We start from the raw sequence: 25,862 nt of genomic DNA, 5'->3' as shown, positions 1-25,862 counted from the left end.
AAAGGCTTTTTCCCCTTCTCATGTCTCCTTGATTTTCCCTTTCTATCTTAATACTTTTCCTTAAAAGTATTAAGGCCATCATGATGGCTGTAGATGGCACTAAGCCTGATGAGCTAAGTTCGGTCTGTGCTAAGGATCAACATGGTGAGAAGAGCAAAACAACTTCCAAAAGTTATCCTCTGATCTCCACACATGCACTGTGGCTGTGCCCACCCACACAGAAATACAAACTAAAATATACATTTGGGTTTTTAAAAAAATTACTTAGTGGTTTAGTGGCATCAGAAAGCACAATTGCAATTTTTGTTTTCATTTTTTACTGAAATCCCTTTTGTGAAAGTATTTTATGGGTGTTTATATTAGCTTGTATATTTATGTGTCATTTGCTAATTTTTGTTTTTTGTTTGGTTTTTTTTTTTTTTTTTTTTTTGGTTTGTCGAGACAGGGTTTCTCTGTGTAGCCTTGGCTGGCCTGGACTCACTTTGTAGACCAGGCTGGCCTCGAACTCACAGCGATCCACCTGCCTCTGCCTCCCGAGTGCTGGGATTAAAGGCGTGCGCCACCACGCCCGGCTTTGTTTTTGTTTTTATTTAAGACAAGCTTTCCTATAGCTGGCCTTAAATTTCTAATCCTTCTGTCTTTACCTCCCAACTTCTGGGATTATAGACTTTGGCCATCACATCAAACTTTCATTCATCATCTTGATTCCTCTTTTTAAAACACACTCCATTATGTGCTCCTAAAAGCTGTTAACAGTTTTTTTCCCAGTAGATAAACTATTTTCTATCTGGGCCTATCCTTAGTGTCTGTGTGTTTCCAGGTCTTCCTACTCGTTACATGGTTGACTGTAGGAGATGAGAGCAGGACAGGCGGTTCTAAGGCTTGTTTCCTAAGGCTTCACAGTGCGCACTCGCTCTCTCCTGGGCTTGTCTAACACTGATCATGCTTTCTGTTCCTTGTACTGTTTGCACTGGGGCCAGTGCTGATTTACTATGGTCAGAGGGAAAGGGGAGCTGAAGCACGTTTGTCCTCATGCTATCTCACGACAGGAAAGCGCTCCTTGCCGTGAGAAAGGCTGTTTTGTTGTGACAGAAAACATGAGGCTCTCATGTTCTCAGAAGCCTGCTGAGCGCTTTTCCCCAGTGACCTAGAACAAAGCCATTACTGAGATTGTCTCCAGGTCTGGCTTTCATGCTGAGTTTTATCATTGCTTACAAAATGTGGCATAGTTTTTTATTGTCTTCGTTGTTTTACATTTTTCAACAAACAACATCAAACTTAACTTGTATGAAAATATCTTCTTTTTGAAAACAAATCAACTGTTCTTCTGAAATTACTATTGGCTTAAAGAATAATTTAGTTGGCAGAACTGGAGCCGTAGCACATTTGAGTCTGTTGTAATATTAGTGGTTTTCTTTGCAGGGAGGACTATAAAGGAAAAGTTGACTTTAAGATTGTTTTCCAGGATTCCTGAAATAGTTTTTTACTTGCCTTCCAAAAAAGAACTGGAATAATAATATGGTCTTTCATTTAATCTACTTGGGAGAAATGTCAGAAACTGGAATCTTCATTTTTGTAGCTAAATGTGTATAAAGCCTTTAATCCTAGCACTGGGGAGGAAGAGGCAGGCAGATCTCTGTGAGTTGAAGGCCAGCCTGGTCTATATAGTGAGTTCTAGGCCAGCTAAGACTAAACAGTGAGACCCTGTTTAAAAAACAAAGCAAGAGTTACAGCTGTTGATCAGGGAGAGCCAGCTACATCTGTGGCAGATGCCTTTGCATGTGCCTGGTGTCTGCTGGATGCTCCAATCCTCTTGTGTCTTTTCTTTTCAGGAAGCTGCTTCCAAGTTTGAAAACCAAAAAACCTCGAGAGCTTGTGCTGGTGATTGGAACAGGCATTAGTGCTGCAGTTGCACCACAGGTCCCAGCCCTGAAATCCTGGAAGGGGTTAATTCAGGCCTTACTGGATGCTGCTATTGATTTTGATCTTCTAGAGGATGAGGAAAGCAAAAAGTTTCAGAAGTGTCTCCATGAAGACAAGAACCTTGTCCATGTTGCCCATGACCTCATTCAGAAACTATCCCCTGTGAGTAGTCTGCTGTATGCCACGGCATGTGAGATCTCCAGAAACCGTGATTAGTGTGCTTATCCTAGCAGGGGTATTTGTTTATTGCTTTTGTGTTTGTAACATTGGGCTCTTCTGAAAAAGGATCTGTTTTTAGAGCCTGTTCAGGGTAATCATCCTGACCCCATTTCACTCTGTGATATGCTGAGGACTTCATATGTCTGAAGACAAAGCTACTGACACACTTTCTCTACGTTTTAAATTTACTTTTTCTACGTTCACTATGAAAGATGCCCTGTTGTCCATGACTTTAAGGAAATACTAGGTTTAAGTTGGGATTTGGTTTTTGTGTTTTGAGAAAGCATTTTGTGCATCACATACTGGCCACAGACTTGCAGTTCTCCTATCCCAGCATTCTGGGTGCTGTGAGTATAGGCATATGTCCTTGCCAAGCTGAGATAATTCTTACTGTCTAATGAATAAAGCAAAACTAGTTTTTAGTGGGTGTAGCTCAAAGTAGTCACACAGAATTTTATCAAACTAACAACCCAACCTTATTTAAAAAAACAAACAAACCAAAAAACAAACAAACAAACAAAAAACTAATTGTCTTTCTTTCTTCACCATAAAAATTTCTTGAAATTTAGGATTCATTTAAGCTAGGACTATTGATATAAGCTTGAAATATTACATCAGTGAAAGCAAGGGGATTGTGATTTTCAGGCCAGCCTGTGATGCATAACAATATTTGGTCTACAAAAGGAGTCCAGGATAATGAAGACTATACAGAGAAACCCTGTCTCCAAAAAATATATATTTTTTAAAAAAAGATTTATTTATTATTTATACAGTATTCTGCCTGAATATACTTGTGCATGCCAGAAGAGAGCATCAGAGCACATCATAGGTGGTTGTGAGCCACCATGTGGTTGCTGGGAATTGAACTCTGGACCTCTGGAAGAACAGTCAGTGCTCTCAACCTCTGAGCCATCTTTCCAGGCCCAGACATATTTTTTTAAATGTGCTTTTGTTTTAATCCTAGATGTGGAGACGTGGGGCTGCTTCAGACTGTCCGCAGCAGCTGACTATGATTTGCCTTGTGCTCTAGCAGAGGCATAATTTGCCAACTGCAGATAGGTTCTACAAATGTGATGTTTGGAATTCTGGGTACTTTTCAGAGGGTCTGTAAAGGCTAGGGCACTGAGAGGTGGGGTTGATGGTTGTTGATCATTCATGGGGGTTGGTTGCTGTTTATTAGTAAGCCACTATGTGGTTGCTGGAGATCAAACCCCAGTCCTGGAAGATCAGCCAGTGCTCTTAACCTCAGAGCTATCTTTCTAGACAATGAGATCTTTATACAGTATGCAAAATTAATTCAAAGTGGATCCCAAACCTAATTATCAGAGTTATAAAATTCTTAGAAGAAAACAATTTATAACCTGAGTTTGGCAGTAATTTGATCATAAACTGAATAATCTGTTTTTAAGAAGGCAATAGGTTTGAGTAAACATTTCTCCCAAGAACAGATACAGAGGGCTAATAAGAATCCAGGCATGGGGACTAGAGAGAAAGCGGAGCAGTTGGGAGCACTGGCTGGGGGCTGGAGAGATGGCTTAGTGGTTAAGAGCACGGACTGTTCTTCCAGAGGTCATGAGTTCAATTCCCAACAACCACATGGTGCCTCACAACCGACTATAATGTGATCTAATGTCCTCTTCTGGCCTGCAGGTGTAAATGCAGATAGAGCGCTGTTTACATAATAAATAAATAATCTTAAGAGCACTGGCTGTCCTTTCAAAGGATCCAAGTTCAGATCGCAGCCCCGTACCATTTATAACTCTAGTTCTGGGAATATGATGCCCTCTTCTTGTCTCCAGGGGCACTGCACTGTATGTGTGAAGGTAAAACACCCATGCACATCAAATAAAATCTCAAGAAAAACATTCATTTTTTTCTTTTTAATTTGTTATAGTTTATTCAGATTACATCCCGATTGTTATCCCCTTGTATCTTCTCATTCCCACCCTCCCTCCCTCTTCTGCCCTATTCCCCTCCCCTAGACCTGTGACAGAAGAGGACCTCTTCCCTGATCATATGACCACAGCCTATCAGGTCTCATCAGGAAAGCCTGCTTCCCCTTCCTTTCTGCGCCACTGGGCTTTTCCACCAAGGGGAAGTGATCAAACCAGGAGTACCAGACTTCCTGTCAGAGGTAGTCCCGGCTCTCCCACAGCTGTGGAGAATGAGCTGTCTATTGACTAGATCTGAACAGAGGGTCTAGGTTTACTGCATGCATTGGCCTTGGTTGGTGTAATAGTTTGTGCAGGACCCTCTGAATCCATGATGGTCTCCTTGTTGGGCTCCTGAACCCTTGGGTCCTTCCATCCCCCAACAACATTCATTTTTTTAAAGGATCCAAATAGAGTAGTCCATGCCTGTAATCCCAGCAGAAACTGACTAAGGGAAACCTCTCTTTAATGTAGCCAGCTGGAGTTTCCAATAGAAAGCGTCCAGGGCAAAGCAGAGTATCTCTTCAGGTGAGGCTTCCAATTACAAATAGCAGCAGCTACAGAGAGCATCAGGTCAGGCACAGATACTCATAACATGCAGAAGAAACAGACTGGGGAAGTTAAGGGAGTCCACTCACAGTCTAAGTCGAGCTTTCTTTCTATGGCTGAGCTTCCTAGGACTAGACTTGCAGCTACTTTTTCCCAGTGCAGATGCTCTTACATCATGGGATAAACAGTAGTAACTGCTGTTGGAAGTGGCTTACTGCCTGGCTATTCTCAAGGGCATGCTGTTTTATTCTTGGGCTGTTTATTCTCTTTCCTATCACAGTTATAGAGGTTAGCCCATCTACCACAGACCTTGGAGGACACTTTGAAACAAGAATGCTTGGGTCTGAAGTAGGAGAGTCTCCACTCCCAAAACAAGCAGCTCAGTGAGGTCCAATAACATGTGATGGTTTACCAATATTGGACATTATACCTCCCACTATCTCTTATGAATATTGATGCAAGAGTCTTCATTAGGATATATCTAAACATAATGTAGCATATAAAAAAGAATTATGCACCATGAGGAAGTATGAACTTTCCTAGGAAGTTGATTTAACATATGAGTGTCAGTATAATGTATAAAGAATGTCTATAGACAGCTAGTAAGAAGTCAGGTGTGGCCTGGGCGGTGGCAGCACACGCCTTTAATCCCAGCACTTGGGAGGCAGAGGCAGGTGGATCACTGTGAGTTCCAGGACAGCCTGGTCTACAAAGTAAGTCCAAGGCAGCCAAGGCTACACAGAAAAACCCTCTCTTGGGTGGGGGGTGGGGGGGCAGGGAAGAGAGAAAGAAGTAGTCAGGTGTATAGATCAAAGGGTCATTTTTAAAAATACTTGCTTTTATTTTATGTATATGAATGTGTTGCATCAAGTATACCTATGCAACATTTGTGTGTGTGCTGGTACCTATGGAGGCCACAAGAGGCTCTTGGTTCCCCTGGACCTGGAGTTATAGATGGTTGTGAGCTATCATGTGGGTGAAAGGAAAAGTAACATGTGCAACCACTGAGCCATCTTTCCAGCCCAGGGGAAACATAATGAAGGATCTATAAGTAAAATTATTTAATACTTTGATATTGGCTCCCAACAACCCAGTGAAGTGAGGAGTTTAAGTTCACCTAGATTGGCCTTGTGTCATGATTGGGTGATTGGTGCATGGTGGGGAGGGGTGCTCATCTGTCTGTCTGTTTGTCTGTCTATCTTATCTATCTATCTGATTTTTTTTATTGCAGTGCTGTGGATTGAACTCTTCTCAAGTTAGTCAGATGTTTGTTTTTGTGTCTTTGGGAAAATGTTAGTATAAAAAATTTTGTTAGATTTCTCAATAGTAACACAGCGTGGCTAATTCGCCCCTTCTGTTGATCCAGGTTCGTATGATAGAGAAGTAGCATTGTGAATTCAAAGCAGAGAGGTTGGCTGTCAGAATCAGCGAAACCTTGCCGTTTAAATGCACTGGAATCCTGTGCAAATCAACTGACCTCTCAACATGTGCTTTTTGCACAGTAGACCTGGGATTATCACACTGCCTAGAGCATGGTTGGGAGGTTGGATTCCCCAGCACCAAATATTGCTTACGTCGTGGTGTTTTGTGAAGAATAAATGGCACTAGCAATGCTTGGGTAACTGGATCGGAGCTGGAGGGACAACCTTTTTCATCAAACATCAATTTTACTTGAAAGAATGAAACTTGTGCTAAACGTAAATGCAGTAGAAATGTCAATGGCCTTGAAGGAGACGGGCCAGGAGCACTTGGGTTTGCTTTTACTCTATGTGCAGCTAGAAAGATGAATTACAGGATAAAAAAATGAAATAGCATGGGACTTACTGCACTGGTTTAAGAGAAGAGGAGAATTCTTAGAGGCTTAGTGGGAGGCTGACATTCCCTTTTGGCTTGTGCACTCCCTGTTTATGTTTTCATTCCTTTGTCTTAGCTTAGAGAGGCCACTGGCAGGAACTTTAGTTCTGCGGTTGCCTGCTCTAAGACGAAAACTTTGATTTCAAATCTAAGAAAATCAACACAATGACAAAAGCATCTTTCCAAGCCAGTGTGTTGGTTCATACCGGGAATCCCAGCATTTGACAGACTAGAGGATCACACATTCAATGCTACCCTGGCCTAGATAAGTGAGGCCACATCTCAAAGGAGAACACACAACAGAAATCCCCAGTCTTTTTAATATTGCAGTACAAGATTTGATAACTCACAGAACTGGGACTAAAAGATATGTAGCTAAAGCAAGTGACTCAAGAAATTTCCAAGTTTTAGTCTTTTCATAGAAAAACCCAAAGTAACAACAAAAATAACTCATGTTCTTCACCCATGACTAACTAACTCATGGGCTACCTAGGCTCTTCCACATGTGCTCATAGAAAACAAGCTGGTGTGGGAATATAGTGTGTATGATTGTGTATATGCATGGGCCAAGTACAAGACGGAGTTACAGAGCACGACAAATAACTTCTTAGTATGCAGTCACTATCTTTATTAAATATGAAACATAATTCTGCTTTTTGGAGTAAGTATTGGTGTGTACACTGCAAAAATCAGAGGGATGTGTAGCTGTTTATATCTACTAAGATATCTTGTTCCTGTTGGTCTATTTGTCTCATCTCCTTTCTGCCCTAAGTCATCAGTCACATATTGTTATGTAACCCTCCAGCTTTGCAGATGTAAGCAGAAATGTATCTATCTTTCCCTCACTGTTGCCACCTTCTAAGTCAAAAAGAAAAAACAAAAAACAAAAATACATACTATCCTAGTTTGTTTTACCTAGTAGTATATTGTGGAGCTCTTGTATACAGTGTATAAATCAGTGTCCTCACTATAGCAAAACACCTAATTGGCTTCTAAAAAGAAGAGGGGTGGGAGGACGTTGCACTCTAGGGCTAGTTAGCCCCATTGCTTTTTGCTTGTGGTGAGGCAGTACATCATGACAGCGGCATGTGATATAACAAAAATACATTATAAGCCATAGATAAAAAAGGCTAATGGAAAGGCCAGGTCCCCAGAGTCACCTTCTAGGATATGCCCCCAAAGACAGAAGGACTTCTCAATTGGTTCCACAATTTTCTTAATGGCACAACTTTTGTTTTCATGTCTTTAATACTTTGGGGTTTGGTGGTGTAAATTCAAGATCCAAATGATAGGATATGGTCCTGGGCTATACCAATCTTTCATGTATGGATACATAGTCTGTCGCTCCTGGAGCTAACAAAGCAGTGAGAGGCTTATATATGTCATTTTATCTGGTTGCAGTTATATCAGCAGGATTCCATCCAAGAAAGGGAATGGCTGCTGCATGTTAGGTTAACAGATGTGTGAATTTATAAAGTCAGGGAGCATTATGTTTCCTTAATAATAAACGTGGTACTGGCATTTAGTAGTGGTTGACTGTTGTGTGTAGTGAGCTGAGTAACTATAGTTCATACTCATCACTGTCTTGATAGGAGGTAGATTTTTTTTTAATTTTATATATTATGAGTTTTGCTTGCACTTATGTATGTCCACTTTGTGCGTGCCTGGAGCCCTTGGAGGCCAGAAGAGGGTATCAGATCCCTTGGAACTGGAGTTTGAGATGATTATGAGCTACCGTTTCGATGCTGGAAACCTAACCTGCATCCTCTTGGAGAGTAGCAAATGCTCTTAATAACTGAGCTATCTCTCCAGCCCCCTCTTCACTGTTTTTGATCAGGTTAGCCATCTAACTAAGTTGTATTAGCATCTCCTGTTGATGACTGCCTGTGTGCCATTAGTGTGATATAATTATGTGATTGTGTAATGAAACTAGATAAACACTGAAGACCATGACCTGCATTCTTAGCCACGTAAGTTATAGATCACTCCATCCGTTTACACACTAGGAAAGAATCCTTGCAGCTGCTGCCCAGTAAGAACCCTCTGCTGTGCAGTAGAACATCATATAACTATACTGGACAGAGCCCAGGTAATATGGCTTGTTTCTAGCAGGGCTATGCATAATCTTAACTGTGTTCTAATGTTTTCACTGGAAATAGCACTTATTTGATAAGTATGACCAAAAAATGGTTATTTTATAAGACACTGTGGTGTGACACATTGAGAAAGGAACACTGAAATGTGTGTCTGTATCTGCTTACGAGAGTCCATGGAAACTTGAGCATTTCATGCTTGATAGACAAGGAAAGCTGGAAGGTATAGGGGACTGCTTTGAGAGAACCTAGAAGGACCTGTCTATTCCAGGGAGCTTGAAATTTACTCCCTGGTAGCTACATGCAGTAACTCATAGCTTGCCTGGGAACCAAGCATGCTGGCTTGCACCAGCAGCCCTAGCTTATCTGGATGCTGAGAGAGGAAGATCATTTGAGTCTCAGAGTTCAGTGGCAACTTGGACAGCATAGCAATTCTTCCTCTGAGCATATCTAATTGAATAACATCAAGAATACCCTAGGGAGCTGGGTGTGGTGGGGCACGCCTTTAATCCCATCACTTGGGAAGCAGAGGCAGGCGATCGCTGTGAGTTCAAGGCCAGTATGGTCTACAAAGTGAGTCCAGGACAGCCAAGGCTACACAGAGAAACCCTATCTCAAAAAAAAAAAAGAAAAGAAAAGAAAAAGAAAAAGAAAAAAAGAATAGCCTAGGGATAAGATGTTTGTTAAAACATTTCACCTAGTTTCTTTCTCACTTCAAATTTCTTTTGTCCCAGGGGTCACTGTGTTCTTGGTTATAAAACCAACTTCTCACCTGAAGTGGGCATTATTTCCTTAATCCTTAGAGATGTATTCATTCATTCATTGCTTAGCAATGGAATGCATTTTGAGAAACACATTACTAGGCCTTTTTGCTACTGTGCAAACTTACAGGGTGCACTTACACAAGTCAAGATTACTGTGACATCACTGAGATGATACAGTTGTACAGGACCACCTGTAAATGTGCCATTATTATGAAGCACAAATCTTATTTACATATACCCTGAATGAAGCTGGGAAGGTAATTAAACCCATATGCTAAATAGTTTATTTCAAATTGATTAGTGGTTAGAATTTATTATTGCCCTGGCTATCCTAGAACTCACCAAGTAGACCATTCTGCCTTCAAACTCACAAAGATCTGCCTGTCTCTGCCTCTTGAGTTCTGGGATTGAAAGTGTGTACCACTACACCCACCTGGTTCTCTTTTTTCTTTCCTATTCTTTATTGTTTTATTTTTATTTTACGTGTACCACATGTGGACCTGGTGTCAGCAGAGGCCAGAAGGGGTCGTTAGATCCCCTAGAGCTAGAGTTATAGGTAGTTGCGAGTCACCTGATGTGGCTTCTAGGAACTGAACTCAGGCCCTCTGAAAGAGTAGCAAATACTCTTAGCCACTTAGCTGTCACTCTAGCCCAGTTAATTTTATTTTTTGTTGTGTATATGTGGGTGCAAGTGCCTGTGGAGTCCAGAAGAAGGTGCCAAATTGTTTGGCATGAGAGCTACAGGCAGCTGTGAGCCACCTAGCCTGGGAACTGGGAACCAAACTTGCATCCTCTGCAAGAATAGTACATAAGCTTAACCATGGAGCCATCTCTCCATTCCCTAACTTTAGTATTTTTAATAATTGATAGCTATGGATATAACCCAGCAGTACATGTCCAAGGCTCTGGGTTCCATCCCCAGCACAAACAAAAGCAAAATGTAAGTTTTTAATGGTAAAATTTATTTTAAATCTATTCATAATTTTGTCACATAGCACATGTTTGTTATAGCAAGCCTATAAACAAAATGCTGGATAAGATCAGGGAAAAACAGTACAAGGAAGCATTAAGTGTTTCTTAACCCTGTAAGCAGCCAAGTATCCAGATTTAGAAAAAGAATCGCCAAATTGGATGTGGCAGTACATACCTATAACTAGCACAGGGGTGGCTGAGGCTAGTTTGAGACCAGTGTCAGTCAACCGTATAATGAGTTCAAAGCTAGCATGGGCTGCATGTTGTTCCCACATGTTCCCTATTTTCCCTCAGTCTTAGTTAGGTTTTCTGTTGTTGTGCTTAAAACACCATAACTAAAAGTAACATGGGGAGGAAAGTAAGTCAGGGATGGAACTGGAGCAGAGGAGTGAGGAGTGCTGCTTACTGCCTTGCTCCTCACAGCTTCATCAGCCGGTCTCTGCCTGCCTGCCTTCCTTCATTTATGTATTTTGTTTTTTAGTTATTTGGTTTTAGATTTGTGTGTGTTTTGGGTCTGGTTTTTTGAGACAGGGTTTCTCTGTGTAGCCTTGGATGTCCTGGCTCACTATGTAGACCAGGCTGGCCTGGAACTGAGAGATCTGCCTGCCTCTTCTTCCCTGAGTGCTGGGATTACACGTGTGCCACCATGCCTGGGTGGATTGGCTTTTGTTTTGTTTTGTTTGATTTTAGACAGTCTGTCAGTGTAGTCTTGGCCATAGAATACCAGTCTGGCCTTCAGTCCATAGAGATTCTCCTCCATCTACCACCCGAGTGCTGGGATTAAAGTTGTGGACCTTTTCCCCCAGCCTGCTTTCTATACCACCCAGGACCACCTGCCCCAGGGCATTACTGCTCTCCCACCTCCACCCCCTATGGACAGGGCCTTCCCATTTTCAGTCATTAATCAAGAAAATGCCCTATAGACTTGCCATAGGCAATCTGATTGAGGCTTTGCTCAATTTGGATCAGTCTTCCCAGTCTAGTTTGTGTAGGTTGCCAAAAACAAACAAACAAACAAACAAACAAAAAACCAACCTCAACTAGCAGACCCTCTTAAAAAATGAAGGAGAGGAATAATACTGCACTGGGTGTTGCCTTCTTACCAGAGGCCTAATTTGAGGGTAGCTGGTACTTTGCTTTCTATCCTCACTCATTAGTCCAGATCTCTTAGTCTTGTCCATTTCCTTCCTTCTATAAAATGACAGTTTAGAAACTGGACATGTTATCACATATAATCCCAGCACTTAGGAGGCAGAGACAGGAAGATCATTGAGAGAATGAGGCCAGCTTGGCCTACACAGTGAATTCTAGGACAGCCAAGAGGCCACAGCAAGACCGTTTCTCCAGTTTTAAAATGTCTCTATTTAAAAGGCTTGTGCTCATTTGTATCATATGTGGTAGTATTGATTGTTTACTGTTTGCTAGGCATTGTGTTTGGCATGTACCATTCTATTTTCCTTATTACAATGAGAGTGATGATGTTTTAACTATAAGGTATTCAATATTTGTAATTCTGCAACTAAAACAAGTTAACAAAACACTTTGAATTGTTTTTTGTCTTTCAAATCCCCCACACCTGCAGCGTACCAGTAATGTTCGGTCCACATTTTTCAAAGACTGTTTATATGAAGTATTTGATGACCTGGAGTCAAAGATGGAAGATTCTGGAAAACAACTCCTTCAGTCTGTTCTCCATCTGATGGAAAATGGAGCCCTAGTATTAACTACAAATTTTGATAATCTCCTAGAACTATATGCAGCTGACCAGGGAAAACAGCTCGAATCCCTTGACCTTACTGATGAGAAAAAGGTGAAATGTTAACCCTGAGTCTTCTCTTTGGGATAGTGGGTAGTATCTTCCTCAGAAAAGCTGCCTTCTGCTCAGGATGTTAGTGCTTATGTGGCAGAGATGTTTTAGTTACTCTTCGCATTGCTATGACCAAAATACCCAACAGAAACAACTTAAAATAGGAAAGGCTTACTTGAGCTCACTGTTTCGGAGAGTTTGGGGCCTCACAGTAAGAGGAGTACAGTGGAGAGACTCCCTTTCATGGTGGTGGGAGCATTTGGTAAGGCTGTTGACATCGTGGCAGAACAGAGAGCTGGAAAGTGGACCTGAGTTAGGACTAGATTATAACCTTCATAAATCTCTCTCCTAGTGTCTATTTTTACTGGCAAGGCCCCACCTCTCAATAGCATCATGAGTTGGGGAGCAGCATTTAAACAGTGAACCTATAGGGGTATTTCTAGTTAAAACAGTAACAGTGAGGTGGATGTGGTGGTGCACACCTTTAATCCCAGCACTCGGGAGGCAGAGGCAGGTGGATCATTGTGAGTTTGAGGCCAACCTAGTCTACAAAGAGAGTAGGCTACACAGAGAAACCCTGTTTTGGGGGAAAAAAATAGTAAGAGTGAGAAAGGAAGCTGTTTTTTTCTCTTTGCACTTTTGGGCTTGGTTGTTTCTTGAGGTAAAATCAGTATGCAATAAATACAACGATTTTTGTCCTTATGAGTACTGACAGTTTTGCCTGACTATAGGGTAGGATTAGTTGTTTGACGGACTGGAGCATTGATTCATTTAGTAAACTGCTTGCCTCGCAAGTACAGGGTCCCTGGGCTTACAGGTCAGCTATGTAAGCAAACTTGAGGACTTCCAAGCCAGTAAGCCAAAGAAGAGGGAAATCTTATCTCAAATTTTTAAAAAATAAAAATGGAGGTGAGCTGTGAGATGGCTTGGTGGACACTTACCACCAAAGCCAATGACCTCAGCTCAGTCCCCAGGACCTACATGGTAGAGGGAGAGATCTGACTTTTCCAAGTTGTCCTCTGGCCTCTACATGTGCACCGTGGTACACCCTTCCCAAACACACACCCCCCAAATTTGAAAGATACTGATGAAGAGATGACTCCTTTAAGTTCATTTGCCCTGCTCTGTGATTCTGGAGCTGTCATTGTTGTTTCCTTGGAACCAGCCTTTGTAAGCTTAGTTACGCCCATCTGAGTGATCTGAATGGAATAATGATTCCCCCAGTGCCACAGGCCTGTCTGCCAAGTGGCCGGAATGCTACAGATTAGGAATTGTGCCAGGTGTGGTGGTGCAGTCCTGTAATCCCAGGTGAGATTTAAAGTTGTAGGCCAGCCTGGGCTAAATAATGACCCAAAAAGAATGAAAACAACTGGGCATAGTGGCACACACCTTTCCTCCCAGCACTCAGGAGGCAGAGGCAGGTGGAACTCTTGAGTTTGAGGCCAGCCTGGTCTAGAGTTCCAGGAGAGCCCGGGCTTCAATAGAGAGAGCCGGTGGCTGTGGGGGAGGAGATAGAGAGGAATGAATGGGGTGGGGGAGGGGGAGGGGGAAGGGTAGGCATGGTGGCAGAATTGTACCAGGGCTTGGACTATCACAAGTAGAAACTTTCCTTATTATTCTGCAAATGGTGACAAATTCTAATTTCTGATGATGACTTTGAGAAAGAAGTCACTGGATTTGCTGTCATCATTCCTGAGTCATAACATAGGAACTTGGGCACATCAGGTTTTCAAATTCTTGTCCTGTGAGGCTGTGAAGCTCAGGCAGCCTCTTACACACTGTGACTTTGAAGCAGGTGCTCACCTTGCCATCCTGGTCGAGCTGTGTATGTGTTGTGCAGGTCCTGGAGTGGGCTCAGGAGAAGCGGAAGCTAAGCGTGTTACATATCCACGGGGTCTACACCAATCCTAGTGGCATTGTCCTCCACCCAGCTGGATATCAGAATGTGCTCAGGAACACTGAAGTTATGGTAAGTAGTACTGCTCTAGCTGGGCTCTGCAAGTTGCCCTCAAAAACATTTTAAAGCATATTCTAAGTAGTAAGAGGGGAACATTTACTTTTCAAAACTAGAAAGTCAGACCTTACTCCTTTGTCTCTTAGCTCTTGGATGTGTATGCCATCCTGGGGAATGAAGAAACTTTATTTCAAGTATCAGATCATAGGGTGGGTATTTACCTGTATTTGGTGAATCTACAAGTTAGGGTTCAAATAAGAGACCTGCCTCAATATATAAAGTAGAGAGTAATGGACAAACTCCCACCATCAACTTCTGGCCTCCATATATTACATACAGCATACATATACACTTACACACTCAAAAATAAAAATTTTAAATAGGCAACATTTTCCCAGAAAATAGAAAAGATACTGATTGTCTAATTACCCAAGAACATAAATATAAAAAATTAAACCTGCAAGACTAGTGTGAATGGGATAAAACTGTTTAAAGACCCTACAAAAGGCCAGGCGGTGGTGGCACACACCTGTAATCTCCACACTTGGGCGGCAGAGGCAAGTGGATCTCTGAGTCTAGGACAACCAAGGCTACTGAGAAACCCTGTATGGAAAAACAAAAAAAAACAAAAAACAAAAAAAAAAGGCCCTACAGAAGAGCCAACAATGGATCAGTGGTTTAGGCGCTTGTGCAAGCCTTGCAGTCTGACTTCAGTCCCTGGAAGTAAAGGTGGGAAGGAGAGAGATGACTTCATAGGCCTCTGATTTCCGTATGCATGCACACTCTTGGGCACACATCATTCACATAAAATACTTTGTTTCAAGGGGAACCAAAGACCTGCAGAAGAGTACGATCTTAGACCAAGTATCACACGGTAGTAATAACTAGGAAATCAAACTTTCTTGTAGTATCTTTCCCTCTTAAGTCTTGATCAGTGGCTCAGTAGTCTGCTAAATGTGGCAGTTAGGAACTACTGCCTTTTTGCTTCAGCCATATCGCGTGTCTGTCTTCTGTGTCATTAACATGCTGTTTTCTTTTCCTTGAAGAGAGAGATTCAGAAGCTCTATGAAAACAAGTCGTTCCTTTTCCTGGGTTGTGGCTGGACAGTGGATGACACTACTTTCCAGGCCCTGTTCCTAGAGGCTGTCAAGCATAAATCTGACCTAGAACATTTCATGCTGGTTCGGAGAGGCGATGTAGATGAGTTCAAGAAGCTTCGAGAAAACATGCTGGACAAGGGGATTAAGGTCATTTCCTATGGAAATGATTATGCTGATCTCCCAGAATATTTCAAGCGACTGACATGTGAGATCTCCACAAGAGGCAGATCAGGTAAGAGAAAGTCAGAGCAACAACCCTTTTGTTGTTTGTGATGAATAAAATCACTACCACGGTGGGTAATGAGCAGTGTCTGACCGTATAAAAGTGCCATTTTGATAATGAGGAAAGAAAAGAGTGTAAAGATTTTTATCTTCAGGCCAGCTTTCCTCAGCCGGGAAAAGCCGTTGCACCTTAAGCCTTACTGCCCGTATTCAGTCTTTTAACCTACTGTGGAAAGGAACCTACTCCTAAAAGTGGTCCTTGGACGGGTACATGTGCTGTGGCACATTCATGTCCCCCACACACAGTAAAAAATGTTTGAGGTGCTGGAGAGATGGCTTGTTGTTAAAAGCGCTTGCTATTTTTCCAAAGCAGCAAAGTCAGTTCCGGCACCCACATCAGGAGGCTCACTTCTTCCTGTAACTCCAGCTACAGGTCATAGTCCTCTTCTGGCCTCCATGAGCATACACGCGCGCGCGCGCACACACACACACGCGCACACACACACACACACACACACACACACACACACACACACACACACGCACGTGCGCGGGAACACTATTGAAGATGCTTAGTTCAAGTGAGATGCAATTAAAATTCAGATTTCAAAATGGAGGCAGATGACCATTAACCTTGGCTAATAAGTTTATGAGGAAACGTTTTTCATGTATATATCAAAAACTTCAAAACCTTGTTTCAGAAATTCTACTAATACAATTTATCCTATAAGAAACTTTTCCTAAAGAAATGTGCTGGCACATACAACTAAAGATGTGTGAACAATTATGGTGGTACATATCTATAATCTCAGCACTCAGAAGGCTAAGGCTGGAGGGTCAAAAGGTCAAAGCCAGCTCTGGCAATATATCAAGCCTCCAGCTTGGGGGCGGGCAGAGGTTGGGGGACAAAACACTAAAAAAAAAAAATTAAAAAAATAAATAAATAAAAACCACACACAGACACAAAACCTGGGGGATTAAGGAGGAAATAAGGTCACTTTGGTTATTCTGACTCTCCAATACAATTTACCCAAATTTAAAGAAATTTTCTTATTTGTTACAGACTGTTGTTAAGAACCTGGGTTTGTTGGTTTGTTTGGGGAGTGTTTTTCTCAATTCTAGGTTTTGTTTTGTTTGAGACAGGGACTCACTATGTAATCTAGGTTGGCCTCAAACTTTGAATCCTTTTGTCTCAACTTCACAAGTATAGTGATTATAAATATATAGCCACTTTGCCCCTCCTGCTTCAAACTTTTTAAAAATTATAGTCACTGGTGTTTTACCTACATGTATATATGTGTTGGGGTGTCAGAAGTCCTGGAACTGGAGGTACAGACAGCTGTATGCTGCCAAGTGTGTGCTGGGTTTGAACCCAGGACCTCTGGAAGATAAGCCAGTGCTCTTAACTACTGAGCCACCTCTCCAGCCCAGCTTCAAACTTCTTAATGGATATTTTTATTGTTAATTACAAGTAATCTAGTATGTAATGTCCCTAAATCTAGTCATCCCAAGATTTATTTTCTGAATCAGATGACTCCAAGTAGAATTCTAATGTAGCAAAAGTTCTGTCACAGCAGTGCTGTGATAAAGAGTTTTAAAAAGCCATCAGTGTACTAAACATGGTGGCTTGTCCCCGTAATCCGAGCACTTGGGAGGCTTGAAGCAGGTTTGTTGAGAGTGCTGGGCTACACATAGGAGACTTGTCTGTTATTTAAAATGCTGTCATTGTAGGGGCTGGAGAGATGGCTCAGAGGTTAAGATGTTGTTCTTCTAGAGGTCCTGAGTTCCAATTTCCCAGAAACCACATGGTGGCTCTCAATCATCTATGAGATCTGGTGCCCTCTTCTGTTGTGCAGGCACACATGCGGGCAGAACACTGTGTACATGGTAAATAAAATGCTGTCGTTGTAACTGAACACTGAAGGTTTCATGTACCCCTCCTCTTCCCCAAAGGCTTAAAAAACATTTAGAAAAACAACACGCTTGTCTCTTTCATGAAATGATCTGGTGTCCCTCAGTTTAACAGACCTTTAGCCTGATGTTTGCAGCATTGACTGGGTTGATTTTTTTCAGTTCTATGTTCTCTGATTACTTTAAACTAGAGACACACACTCAAGCTATACACAGCTGATTTGGTCTATACTGAGATCCTCTACCAGGAAAAACTATAGTAAAATAAAATTTGGACAAGAGTGCCTTACGTTGAACTCAATTTTAGGTTACTGTCCTGAGTGCTGTGTGGGTACAGCCACTAGCTATCAGGCCCTCTAGAGTGACTTTCCACACTGGCCAGCCAAGAAGCCTTTCTACCTTTAGTCTCAGCGCTCGGGAGGCAGAGGCAGGAGGGTCTGTGAGTTCAAGGCCAGCCTGGTCTACATGGAGAAACCCTGTCTCGGGAAAAACAAAAAAAGTAGCAGCTTTTTTTTCTTCTTCTTCTTCAGCTATTCATTTTTAAATCAAGGGTTTTCCATATGGGCTTGGGGCTCTCTATTGGAATGGCCTGTCTGGTAACTTACAGTCTAGCAGAGCAGTTTTATTTCATTTGAGGAGTCAAGCCCATCTTCCACCAATTACGCTTGAAGTCTCAGTCTATACATGCTGCCAAGAAGTCATCAAGGGGACTAGAAAAGTGTAAAGCATTACTATACCAGAAACTGTGCTAGTATAACTTTAACCAATGCATTTTTTCCAGTTGTAAACAAAGCTTAGTCTTGTGCACCTTTTAAAAAAGCAAAGACAGACAAAAACATAGGGTTTTACTCTTTGCTCTGTATTTGCCTGAAAATAGCTGTGTAGCCCAGACTGGCCTGAACTCATGATCCTTTGTCTTCACCCTGCTAAGACGTGAGTTTATAGACATGCATCGCCACGCCTTGCTTTGTATTTATTGGTACATGTATATTGACTTAATGAGATACAGCTAGTAAAACTAAGACACAAAATTTTTAATCCAAATTAGCTTTGCATGTGTACTCGTTGGGAATAGAGTAAGCAGCCATGTTTTGTCTACGTAAAATGGTCTGGAGGCTGGAGGGGACAGTTCACTGGGTAAAAGCGCTGACTGCTCCAGAGGGTCTGGGTTCTACTCCCAGCACCCGTATGGTGACTCACAGACAGTTGTAACAAAGAACCTACTGCTTCTGTTTAATAGGACAGTCTGAAGGCTTCTCTTTACCTCACCTTGAGTCATTCCTAGATGTCTTTAGTTACGCACTGTGCCCTTAGCTTCCCTTAGTTTTCATTTCTGCCATTAATAGTTTTAGCTTTCCAGTGGCTGTGGGTAAAGGCATTTGCTGCCAAGTTTGGCAACCTGAGTTCTAGTCCTGCAACCCACATAGTGGAGAGAACCAATGTTAAAAAGATGTCCTGACTTTACCACATGCACATTAAAATGTTAAAAAAAAAAAAAAAGTTTCCGCTTCTTCACCTAATGTCTATACCAATGTTGTTTTTAGCAGGGATGGCAAGAGAAGGCCAGCTAAATGGCTCATCTGCAGCACATGGTGAAATAAGAGGTACGCTACTTCCTATTCTATCAATCAAAAAAAAAAAAAACCTCCTAAAACTCAGATTGTGGAGAATCATAATTTGCTTCTCCCATTTAGAGATTCTCTGAATCTGCTTTTTGAAAACTTAGGACTAAGTGACTTAAGTACCTGCAGGTATAGATGTGTAGATTCGCTTTATGAAACTTCATTGCCTTCCTTTTGTTTTTCCATAGGCTGTAGCACTTGAGCAAGCTGGAGAAATCACCGTTAGACCACGCTGTGGGGCCTTCCTGGATGTGTGTAAGAAGCAAACTTACAGGAACCCAGCACAACTCCCAGGAAGGACCAATACCCCCAAGTGGAAGCTTGGGGTAGAATAGGGGTGGCACTGTTGCACCTTCCCTTCATGCTGGCTGTTTGATACTCTGCTGCCTGGTCCACTTCAGGACCCAATGCAGCCCCTACCTACCCCAAGGCTGGACATGCTTGTCTACATAGCAGACCAATGTGATGCCTCGTGGCTACGGCTGCAGCTCTGCAGGACTTGGGAAGCAAGAAGTCATGGAGTCAGTGGGCTCTTGCTGCAGTTTTGTACTCTACTTGGTTTTTCAATTGAGCTTATGGCTTTTTTAAAAACATGACTTGAAGCTCTAGTTTTCTAGATCTTTTACAGTGTACAGTATTTTACACAACTGAGCTGTATTAAAAGCTTGTTCGTTTACTTGCCAGGGCTCTGGCTCTACTTTCAAGAGTTACTGTCAAACCTGACACTTGCGTTCTTAATCTGTGTGTTAGCTGGGTGGTCTTTCTCAGGTCGAGGACTTACCCAGCCCTCAGGTCACCACTAGTTCTTCTCATGCCCTTCTTGCCAGAAAGAAACCCAAGAACGACACAGCCAGTATGTGTTAGCATTTTAGTTTTAAGTCCTATATAAAATAATATAAACCTAAGAGGCAATTTCTTTATGAAATTTATTTTCTTATATAAATTATGTATTTCTCTGGGCAGACAGCCTTCACCTTATTGCACTAGTAGCACATCTGTAATACCAAACTACAAGACAAGTCTTAACAAGAGGTTTGTGTTCTTCAACGTAGCACTTGTCTACCAGGCACTGTAGAAGAGGATGAGGACAAGCCAGGACCTGCTCAGGGGGCGGGATGGGCATTGGGACAACGATAACCCCTCTGACACCTGGTTTTCTTCCAGGAAGGTAAACATGCAAAGCTTACATCTGGATTCTGGGAGCAGGGACAAGTTGGAAGGCAACTCAGCTCCCTTTGTCTCTGAGAGAAGCGGGTACTCACCGTTCATTCATTTGTAACAAGGTCCAGCTGATGCTTTGGGGCAATAATCAGGTGTAGAGTTCATCACCAGATTTAGAATTAGCAGCAATTAAGAACAGGCCACCATCACTGCCACAGTGAGGTGGCTGTCATCCTGGCACCAGGGACCTGAAAGCTGTGTATTCTAGAGAGAGGTGCCACTAAGACCCAGAGCTGACTCTGGAAGTAACCCAATAGAGCTGGGACCTCAAACTGCTCCTTATCTCAGATGGCTCTATGATCACACTAGTTAGCAATACTCCAGGTGTTGGGTTTCCCAACCATTGCTCAAAGCTATGATGCGGAGTCTGCAGGCAGAGTGAGGGGGCTGCCTGAGTAGGAATAGGGAGGCTTGTGGTGATAAGGGGGGGTCACTGGGCAGTGATTGTAACATGATTAGGCCCTCCTTGCAGAAAGGAGGAGGTAGGGCTGAACAAGGAGTAGGGTTAGAATGAGCTGTAAGTCTCCAAAGCTCCCCTCACTCTGCCTTTGTACCACACTGAAGACAAGTTGCTCACATACTCTAAAGCACATTCTTGATATAGGAATAGGGACTTGGGGCAAGCGGCAATTTGGTATTAGGCAAAAGCCACATTAAGCCTTCATGAGGGCAGCCACCACAGCCTTGGCGTTGAGACTGCGTAGGTCACAGTAGGTCTGGCCAGTTCCCACAAAGACGATGGGTTTGCTTGTAATGTATGTCATAGAAATAGCAGCTCCCACCTGAAGAGAAAGAAGATGGCCAATCAACTCAAGCACTGTTTGACTGGATGCCTCAGCATCCTTATAAAGAAGTACATTCCTCCTTCCAGTCCCATTCTCCAGCGTCATCTATTTTTACCTTGTCATCAATGGTGTCAAATTTGGTAAGAACAATTCCATCAATGAGCCGAGGTGTTTGAGCCATAGAATGGTCAGCCAAGGCTCTGTTGAACTTGACCTAAAAAGGGAAATGGTAACATAAGAATTCATCTAATTTGCCAAAGTTTCAGTTGTGGAGGGAACTAGTTCCAAATCCTCACCAGCTGATCCACGGCTTCATTGCCTACTAAGGCCTCCCCAACAAACAGCACCAAGTCAGGTGTATTGACAGTAATGAGTTTGGCCAGGGCAGTCATCAAGGGGGCATTGTCTTGCATGCGGCCAGCTGTGTCCACCAACACCACATCAAAGCCTTGGTTACGTGCTGGAGAGAAAAACACAGTCAAATCCAAGCACACAACTGTCACTGATACTCCCTGCCAACTTTTGAAGATTTCTTTTGGACTCTGGCTATGTGACGACACTCAACTGTCACTCATGTTCACTGCCAGCTGCCTGAGATGTCCAAGTCTGGCTATTTGAAAAGCCTATCCTGTTTACTTATTCAAAGTCTGGATTTGGTTACAAGGTAACATAAGGAAAAACCTTTCCTATTCTTGGCCACCACCAAAACCATTCAGAGAAAGGACAGAAGTGGGGTAAAGGTGAACACATTCAGGTCGGTGGTTAGGATACACTAGCTTTTTTCTTTCAGCTACACACATTACCACCCAATAGCATCACCCACACAAGTAACTTTCCCTGACTTCTCTGGGGACCATGTGGTAAGTTTATAGTAGCCTAAATCTGTGCAAATTCCCAGGGAATACAAGGAAAATAACACAAGCCCTTTGGTCCCCATACACTGTACCAAAGGCAATGGCTTCCATGGCAATGCCGGCAGCATCCTTGCCATAGCCTTTTTCAAACAACTGCACCATTGTACGGCCACCATGCTTCTCAGGGGGATGGAGGGCAGTCAGGCGCCGGGTGTGTGTACGAAGCTGCTCAACAGCCCCAGCCCGAAATGTATCACAGGCAGCAATGAGGACACTGAAGCCATTCTCTAAAAGCCAGAAGGAAATCTGCAAAAAAGAAAATCATCATATTGAAGCATGATTCCAAAACACAGAGTGGAAAAAGTAGAAGCAAGCTGGGGAACTGAGCTAACCTTGGCAAGATTAGTAGATTTCCCCACTCCATTAACACCACAGAAGGTGACAACATAAGGGCGCTGGCGACGTTGGGCATCCATGATATCTCGGAGCATATCTACACGACGCTGTGGCTGCAGGATCTGCACCAGAGACTCCTGTAGCGCTTGCTTGACTGTGGAAGTTACCGCTTAAAAGGGAGTTGGGAATTCAGTCAGAAAGTCAAACATACTTGATACCCAACATCTTTCTGATCTAATGGAATTAAGACCATGCTAGGTTTCGTGGTTTCTTCCCTGGGACTCAGATCATACTATTCCAGTACTTTATTAGTTTGCTTAACTGTCCTTTTAGGTCCTAAAGTCTGATCTATTATAGAGGTTTAGAAATCAAGATATTTGCCAAAAAGCACATAACCAAGCCGCCTGACTGGATCACCTGTGAAAGGCGTGTGCACTGTCTTGTGGAGATACTTACTGCTAAATGTCCCCATCACTTTTCCTTCCAACTTGTTAGCGACAGATTCACAGAGCTGGACAGCAATGTCTGCAGCCACATTCTTAGCTGAGAAGAGACGGACAGTTTTGGGTTCTGTGTTAACAATGACCAGTTCTCAAAAGCACAGCTTAGAAAGTGGTTCTATTACTCATGGTCATATGGTCAGCCCAGTCCTCCAGACTCACCAATAAGATGGTCACGCATCTTGTCTAGCACAGATTCCATGTCTTCGCGATTCAAGCTCTTGGAACCCACAAGGCCCTTCAGCATCCCAAACATGCCACCCAGAGCTCCCTTGGTAGCACTACAAGCACAGAAGGTCACAAACAGGTATAAGGCCAGCAGGCAGGAGGTATGGCTCATCAATTCTGCAGCCATCGTCTCCACCTCCCACCTGAAATATTGCTACCTAGGTTTGGTGCTTTGCGTAGCCCCTTCATCATCTGAGCTGCTGCAATCCAGATCTTGAAGTTGCCCCCCAGGCCCAGTTCCTCGAATCTGGAGGACATGAGCAAAGGAAGGAGATGGGATCAGGAATAGTAACAGCTGAGGGGACGAGCCTGGATGTACCGAGGCAATATTGTCTGAGAAGCTTGGAGAAATTCTAAATATAGTTCACTCCTCTCTCAAATCCAGGTATACCCTCCAACTCTTGTTTCCCTCCCAATTTCTGGTTAACAGCGACCTCCACGCTGATCTTTACACTTCTTACCAAGTTGATGTCTTCAGACAGAGCTGCCTCTGGGGTTCCATTGGTGGTGGGAGTACTGTAGTCCAAGACTTCCTTGTTAGCACAGCCACCTAGTTCCCACACCCGGGGTGCTTTTTTGCCCTTCTCCTTTGGAATATCTGACTTTGTAGATTTGCTGCAAAGGATCACAAGAGAAAAGGTTATAGTAGAAAAGTAGGAAAGGACGTGAGAAAGGAATTCCCTGGCCTCTAACACAGCTGGCTAAAAGTCACCAGAGAGAGAACACTGTTCACCTGGATTTGTCCAGACCCTTCCCATGCTTCTGAATGAACTCCTCTCTCTTTCTGCGTATCAGCTCCTCTTTGGAAAGTTCTCCATTCTCGGGTCCCACTGGGAGACCTGACTTTTCTGCAGGGGTTGTTTTGCTGGTAGCCAAAGGGCCATCCGAACCTGTTAAAAGAAATCTCACTGGAGACTGGAGGGAAAACACACACACACACACACACACACACACACACACACACACACACACACACACCAGCCAAAGGGCCATCCGAACCTGGAGACTGGAGGGAAAACACACACACACAACTACCCGATAATGGTGGCTTGAAGCAAACTTGGACCAAACACCTTGGATGACAGGGTGGTGGTAAGCATTCAAGTTAAGGGAGGCAAGCTATGACAGAAGGAGCAGCATCTCAACACCTTTCATGCCCTAGTGTGTTCAGTTAGGTACACACCTTCCTTTTTGGCCCCCTTTTTTTTGTTGTTTTTTGCTTTTTCCTTGGTCTTTTCCCCCCGTGGTTCAATCATGGACCTCACAGGTTTCTTAGCTTTTTCAGAATCTTCAAATTTCTTCATGGTAGTGGGAGCACGGATCTTACTGCTCTGCTCCGCCTCACTAAAGAGAAAAGAGAATAGTTGGGTCTTTGTACCCACATAATTGGAAACAAATCTGACTTCAGAAAAAGGTCCCACACATCAAGAGGAAAACCAGAGCTACAAATGTTGACAGGTTTGAATCGATATTTTAATACTGTTGAGCCACCTGCAGGCAGGGCACTCAGCAAACCAGGAAGAATTATTTTGAGAAGGGTAAGCCTCTCACCGAAGGAGCCGCAGGAAGTCATTTTGGAAATCGAAAGTGCCATTCAATAGACTTAAAGCACTTTGTTGCTGTATCTCGGTGCGGTACTTATCCCGAAACAGCCGGTGCACATCATCTATCAATTTGTCTACGTAGGTCAGTGTGAGGATCTTCTGAAAGCCAACCTGTTTATGGAAGGAAACAGGGCCAGCAGATCTCCTTACATGTTAGCCCAGAATGGAAGGATGCCAACTCAACTCAGGCCTCCAGAGATAAGTTTTCCTGTCCTGAGAGGGAGCCACGCTTTCCACCTTGCCCAGAAAATGCTTTCTTTCTCCCCTTCACATTCCTGATTTTTTTTCCCCTACTACTTCATCACATACACAGTACAATTAATTGCGTTCATCACTAGGGATTCTGTTGAGAACATAACTTGTCTTTCTAACATAACCCCCCACTTACCACAAACACCAGCTCAAACTGGTTGTCCAGTTTATACTTGAGTGTGAGGGCCTCATGAGTGAAAGAGTTGTTACCTCCCCGTTCCTGGAAAAAGAGTGTTACAGCATTTAGGCTATCCGCAGCAAAATCAGACTTTGGACTATGTTCGGAAAAGAACCAGATATGATCCTGGCCTCAGCGAGGGAGTACTGAGACATTTCTCTCTAGCATCCCAGTCCGGGGGCGGGGGTGGGGGAGGGGGGAAGAAGACACCAATTAGGTGAAGGGGTAAATCTGGGAGAGAAGCGTGACACGTGGGAGGCAGAGGGTAAACGATCAGATCTTCTAGCAGCCGTGGATTCTTTACTGTTCCTAAAAGGCGTACTCTCATCCACAGTGTCACCCAGCCTCAAAACGGCAGAAAACCAGGCTGCCCCGGAGGAGTGAGGGAAGGATCAAGTCCCATACGACGCCAGATTATGGCTAGAGCCCCCAGATACCGGAGGTGTTGGGGGCGTCGCAAAGTTTCGGGATACTATAATGCCAGGCAAGGAAGTTGAGTCTGGGTGGCCGGTAAGCGGCCAGTATGAGGAGGGCAGGGCGGAAGGCTCGGGGTGATTAATGGAAGGGGGTCTACAGACTGGGTCTAAGGGTCAGCCCGGAGGTCTGCCCCGCGGGGGGTGCTACCTGCAGCAGTACGGAACGAATCAACGCATTCACTGGCCCGGTGCACGAGTCGCTCACGCCCTGGAAACACCAGAGCACAAGCCCGCCCTTCGAGAAGATGGTGAAGAAGTCGAGCATGATGGGAGAGGGAGAAGACTTGGGGACGAGGGAGGCCGGCACCGGGAACTCGGGCCGCGTCCGCCGCCGCTTCCTGCTGCGCCAAGCGCGGGACACGTCACACCAGCAGCCCCCGGAAACCGGCTCAGCCGCACTTCCGCTACCAGCCGCCGGGGTCCCTCCCCCTCCCGGCCCCCGGCGCG

The 25,862-nt window shown here is 43.6% G+C and overlaps 2 protein-coding genes across 6 annotated transcripts in view; one reads left to right on the top strand and one right to left on the bottom strand.

The window, feature by feature from the left end:
- The window catches only part of FAM118B (family with sequence similarity 118 member B), a 47,035-nt gene extending 27,438 nt beyond the window's left edge, over positions 1-19,597 (top strand). For 2 of the 5 annotated variants that reach the window (XM_084782606.1, XM_084782607.1), the window contains exons 3-8: positions 1,833-2,085; positions 11,888-12,115; positions 13,908-14,081; positions 15,113-15,398; positions 18,844-18,903; positions 19,110-19,597. In XM_084782606.1, coding sequence (XP_084638732.1) covers positions 1,833-2,085; positions 11,888-12,115; positions 13,908-14,081; positions 15,113-15,398; positions 18,844-18,903; positions 19,110-19,123 — 1,015 coding nt within the window. In that variant the 3' untranslated portion in view covers positions 19,124-19,597. The remainder of the gene's footprint in view (positions 1-1,832; positions 2,086-11,887; positions 12,116-13,907; positions 14,082-15,112; positions 15,399-18,843; positions 18,904-19,109) is intronic. The other 3 variants (XM_084782610.1, XM_084782609.1, XM_084782608.1) reach the window with 3 other exon arrangements.
- Positions 19,598-19,833: 236 nt separating this feature from the next.
- SRPRA (SRP receptor subunit alpha) lies at positions 19,834-25,812 on the bottom strand. Its single transcript, XM_084782605.1, has 14 exons — positions 25,564-25,812; positions 24,898-24,981; positions 24,457-24,620; positions 24,089-24,249; positions 23,639-23,795; positions 23,367-23,520; positions 23,064-23,152; positions 22,840-22,958; positions 22,634-22,720; positions 22,174-22,346; positions 21,874-22,087; positions 21,224-21,387; positions 21,043-21,141; positions 19,834-20,924 (listed from the first exon to the last, which is right to left on the bottom strand). Exons 1-14 carry the CDS (start codon positions 25,678-25,680, stop codon positions 20,796-20,798), a joined length of 1,911 nt encoding a protein of 636 aa, XP_084638731.1. The 5' UTR covers positions 25,681-25,812; the 3' UTR covers positions 19,834-20,795.
- Between the last annotated feature and the right edge of the window lie 50 nt (positions 25,813-25,862).

The sequence above is a fragment of the Acomys minous genome (genome assembly GCF_964271855.1).
Source record: "Acomys minous genome assembly, chromosome: 5".
Classification (NCBI taxonomy): Eukaryota; Metazoa; Chordata; class Mammalia; order Rodentia; family Muridae; genus Acomys; species Acomys minous.
The sequence above is the reverse complement of the archived record's forward strand: the minus strand, read 5'-3'. Positions and strand labels throughout refer to the sequence as shown.

Coding starts and splice junctions, on each gene's coding strand:
- SRPRA (XM_084782605.1), bottom strand. CDS start 25,680: ATGCTCGACTTCTTCACCATCTTCTCGAAGGGCGGGCTTGTGCTCTGG. Junction 24,250..24,456: donor GACTTCCTGCGGCTCCTTCG/GTGAGAGGCTTA, acceptor TTTTCTCTTTAG/TGAGGCGGAGCAGAGCAGTA. Junction 22,088..22,173: donor AATCTACTAATCTTGCCAAG/GTTAGCTCAGTT, acceptor TCTTTTTTGCAG/ATTTCCTTCTGGCTTTTAGA.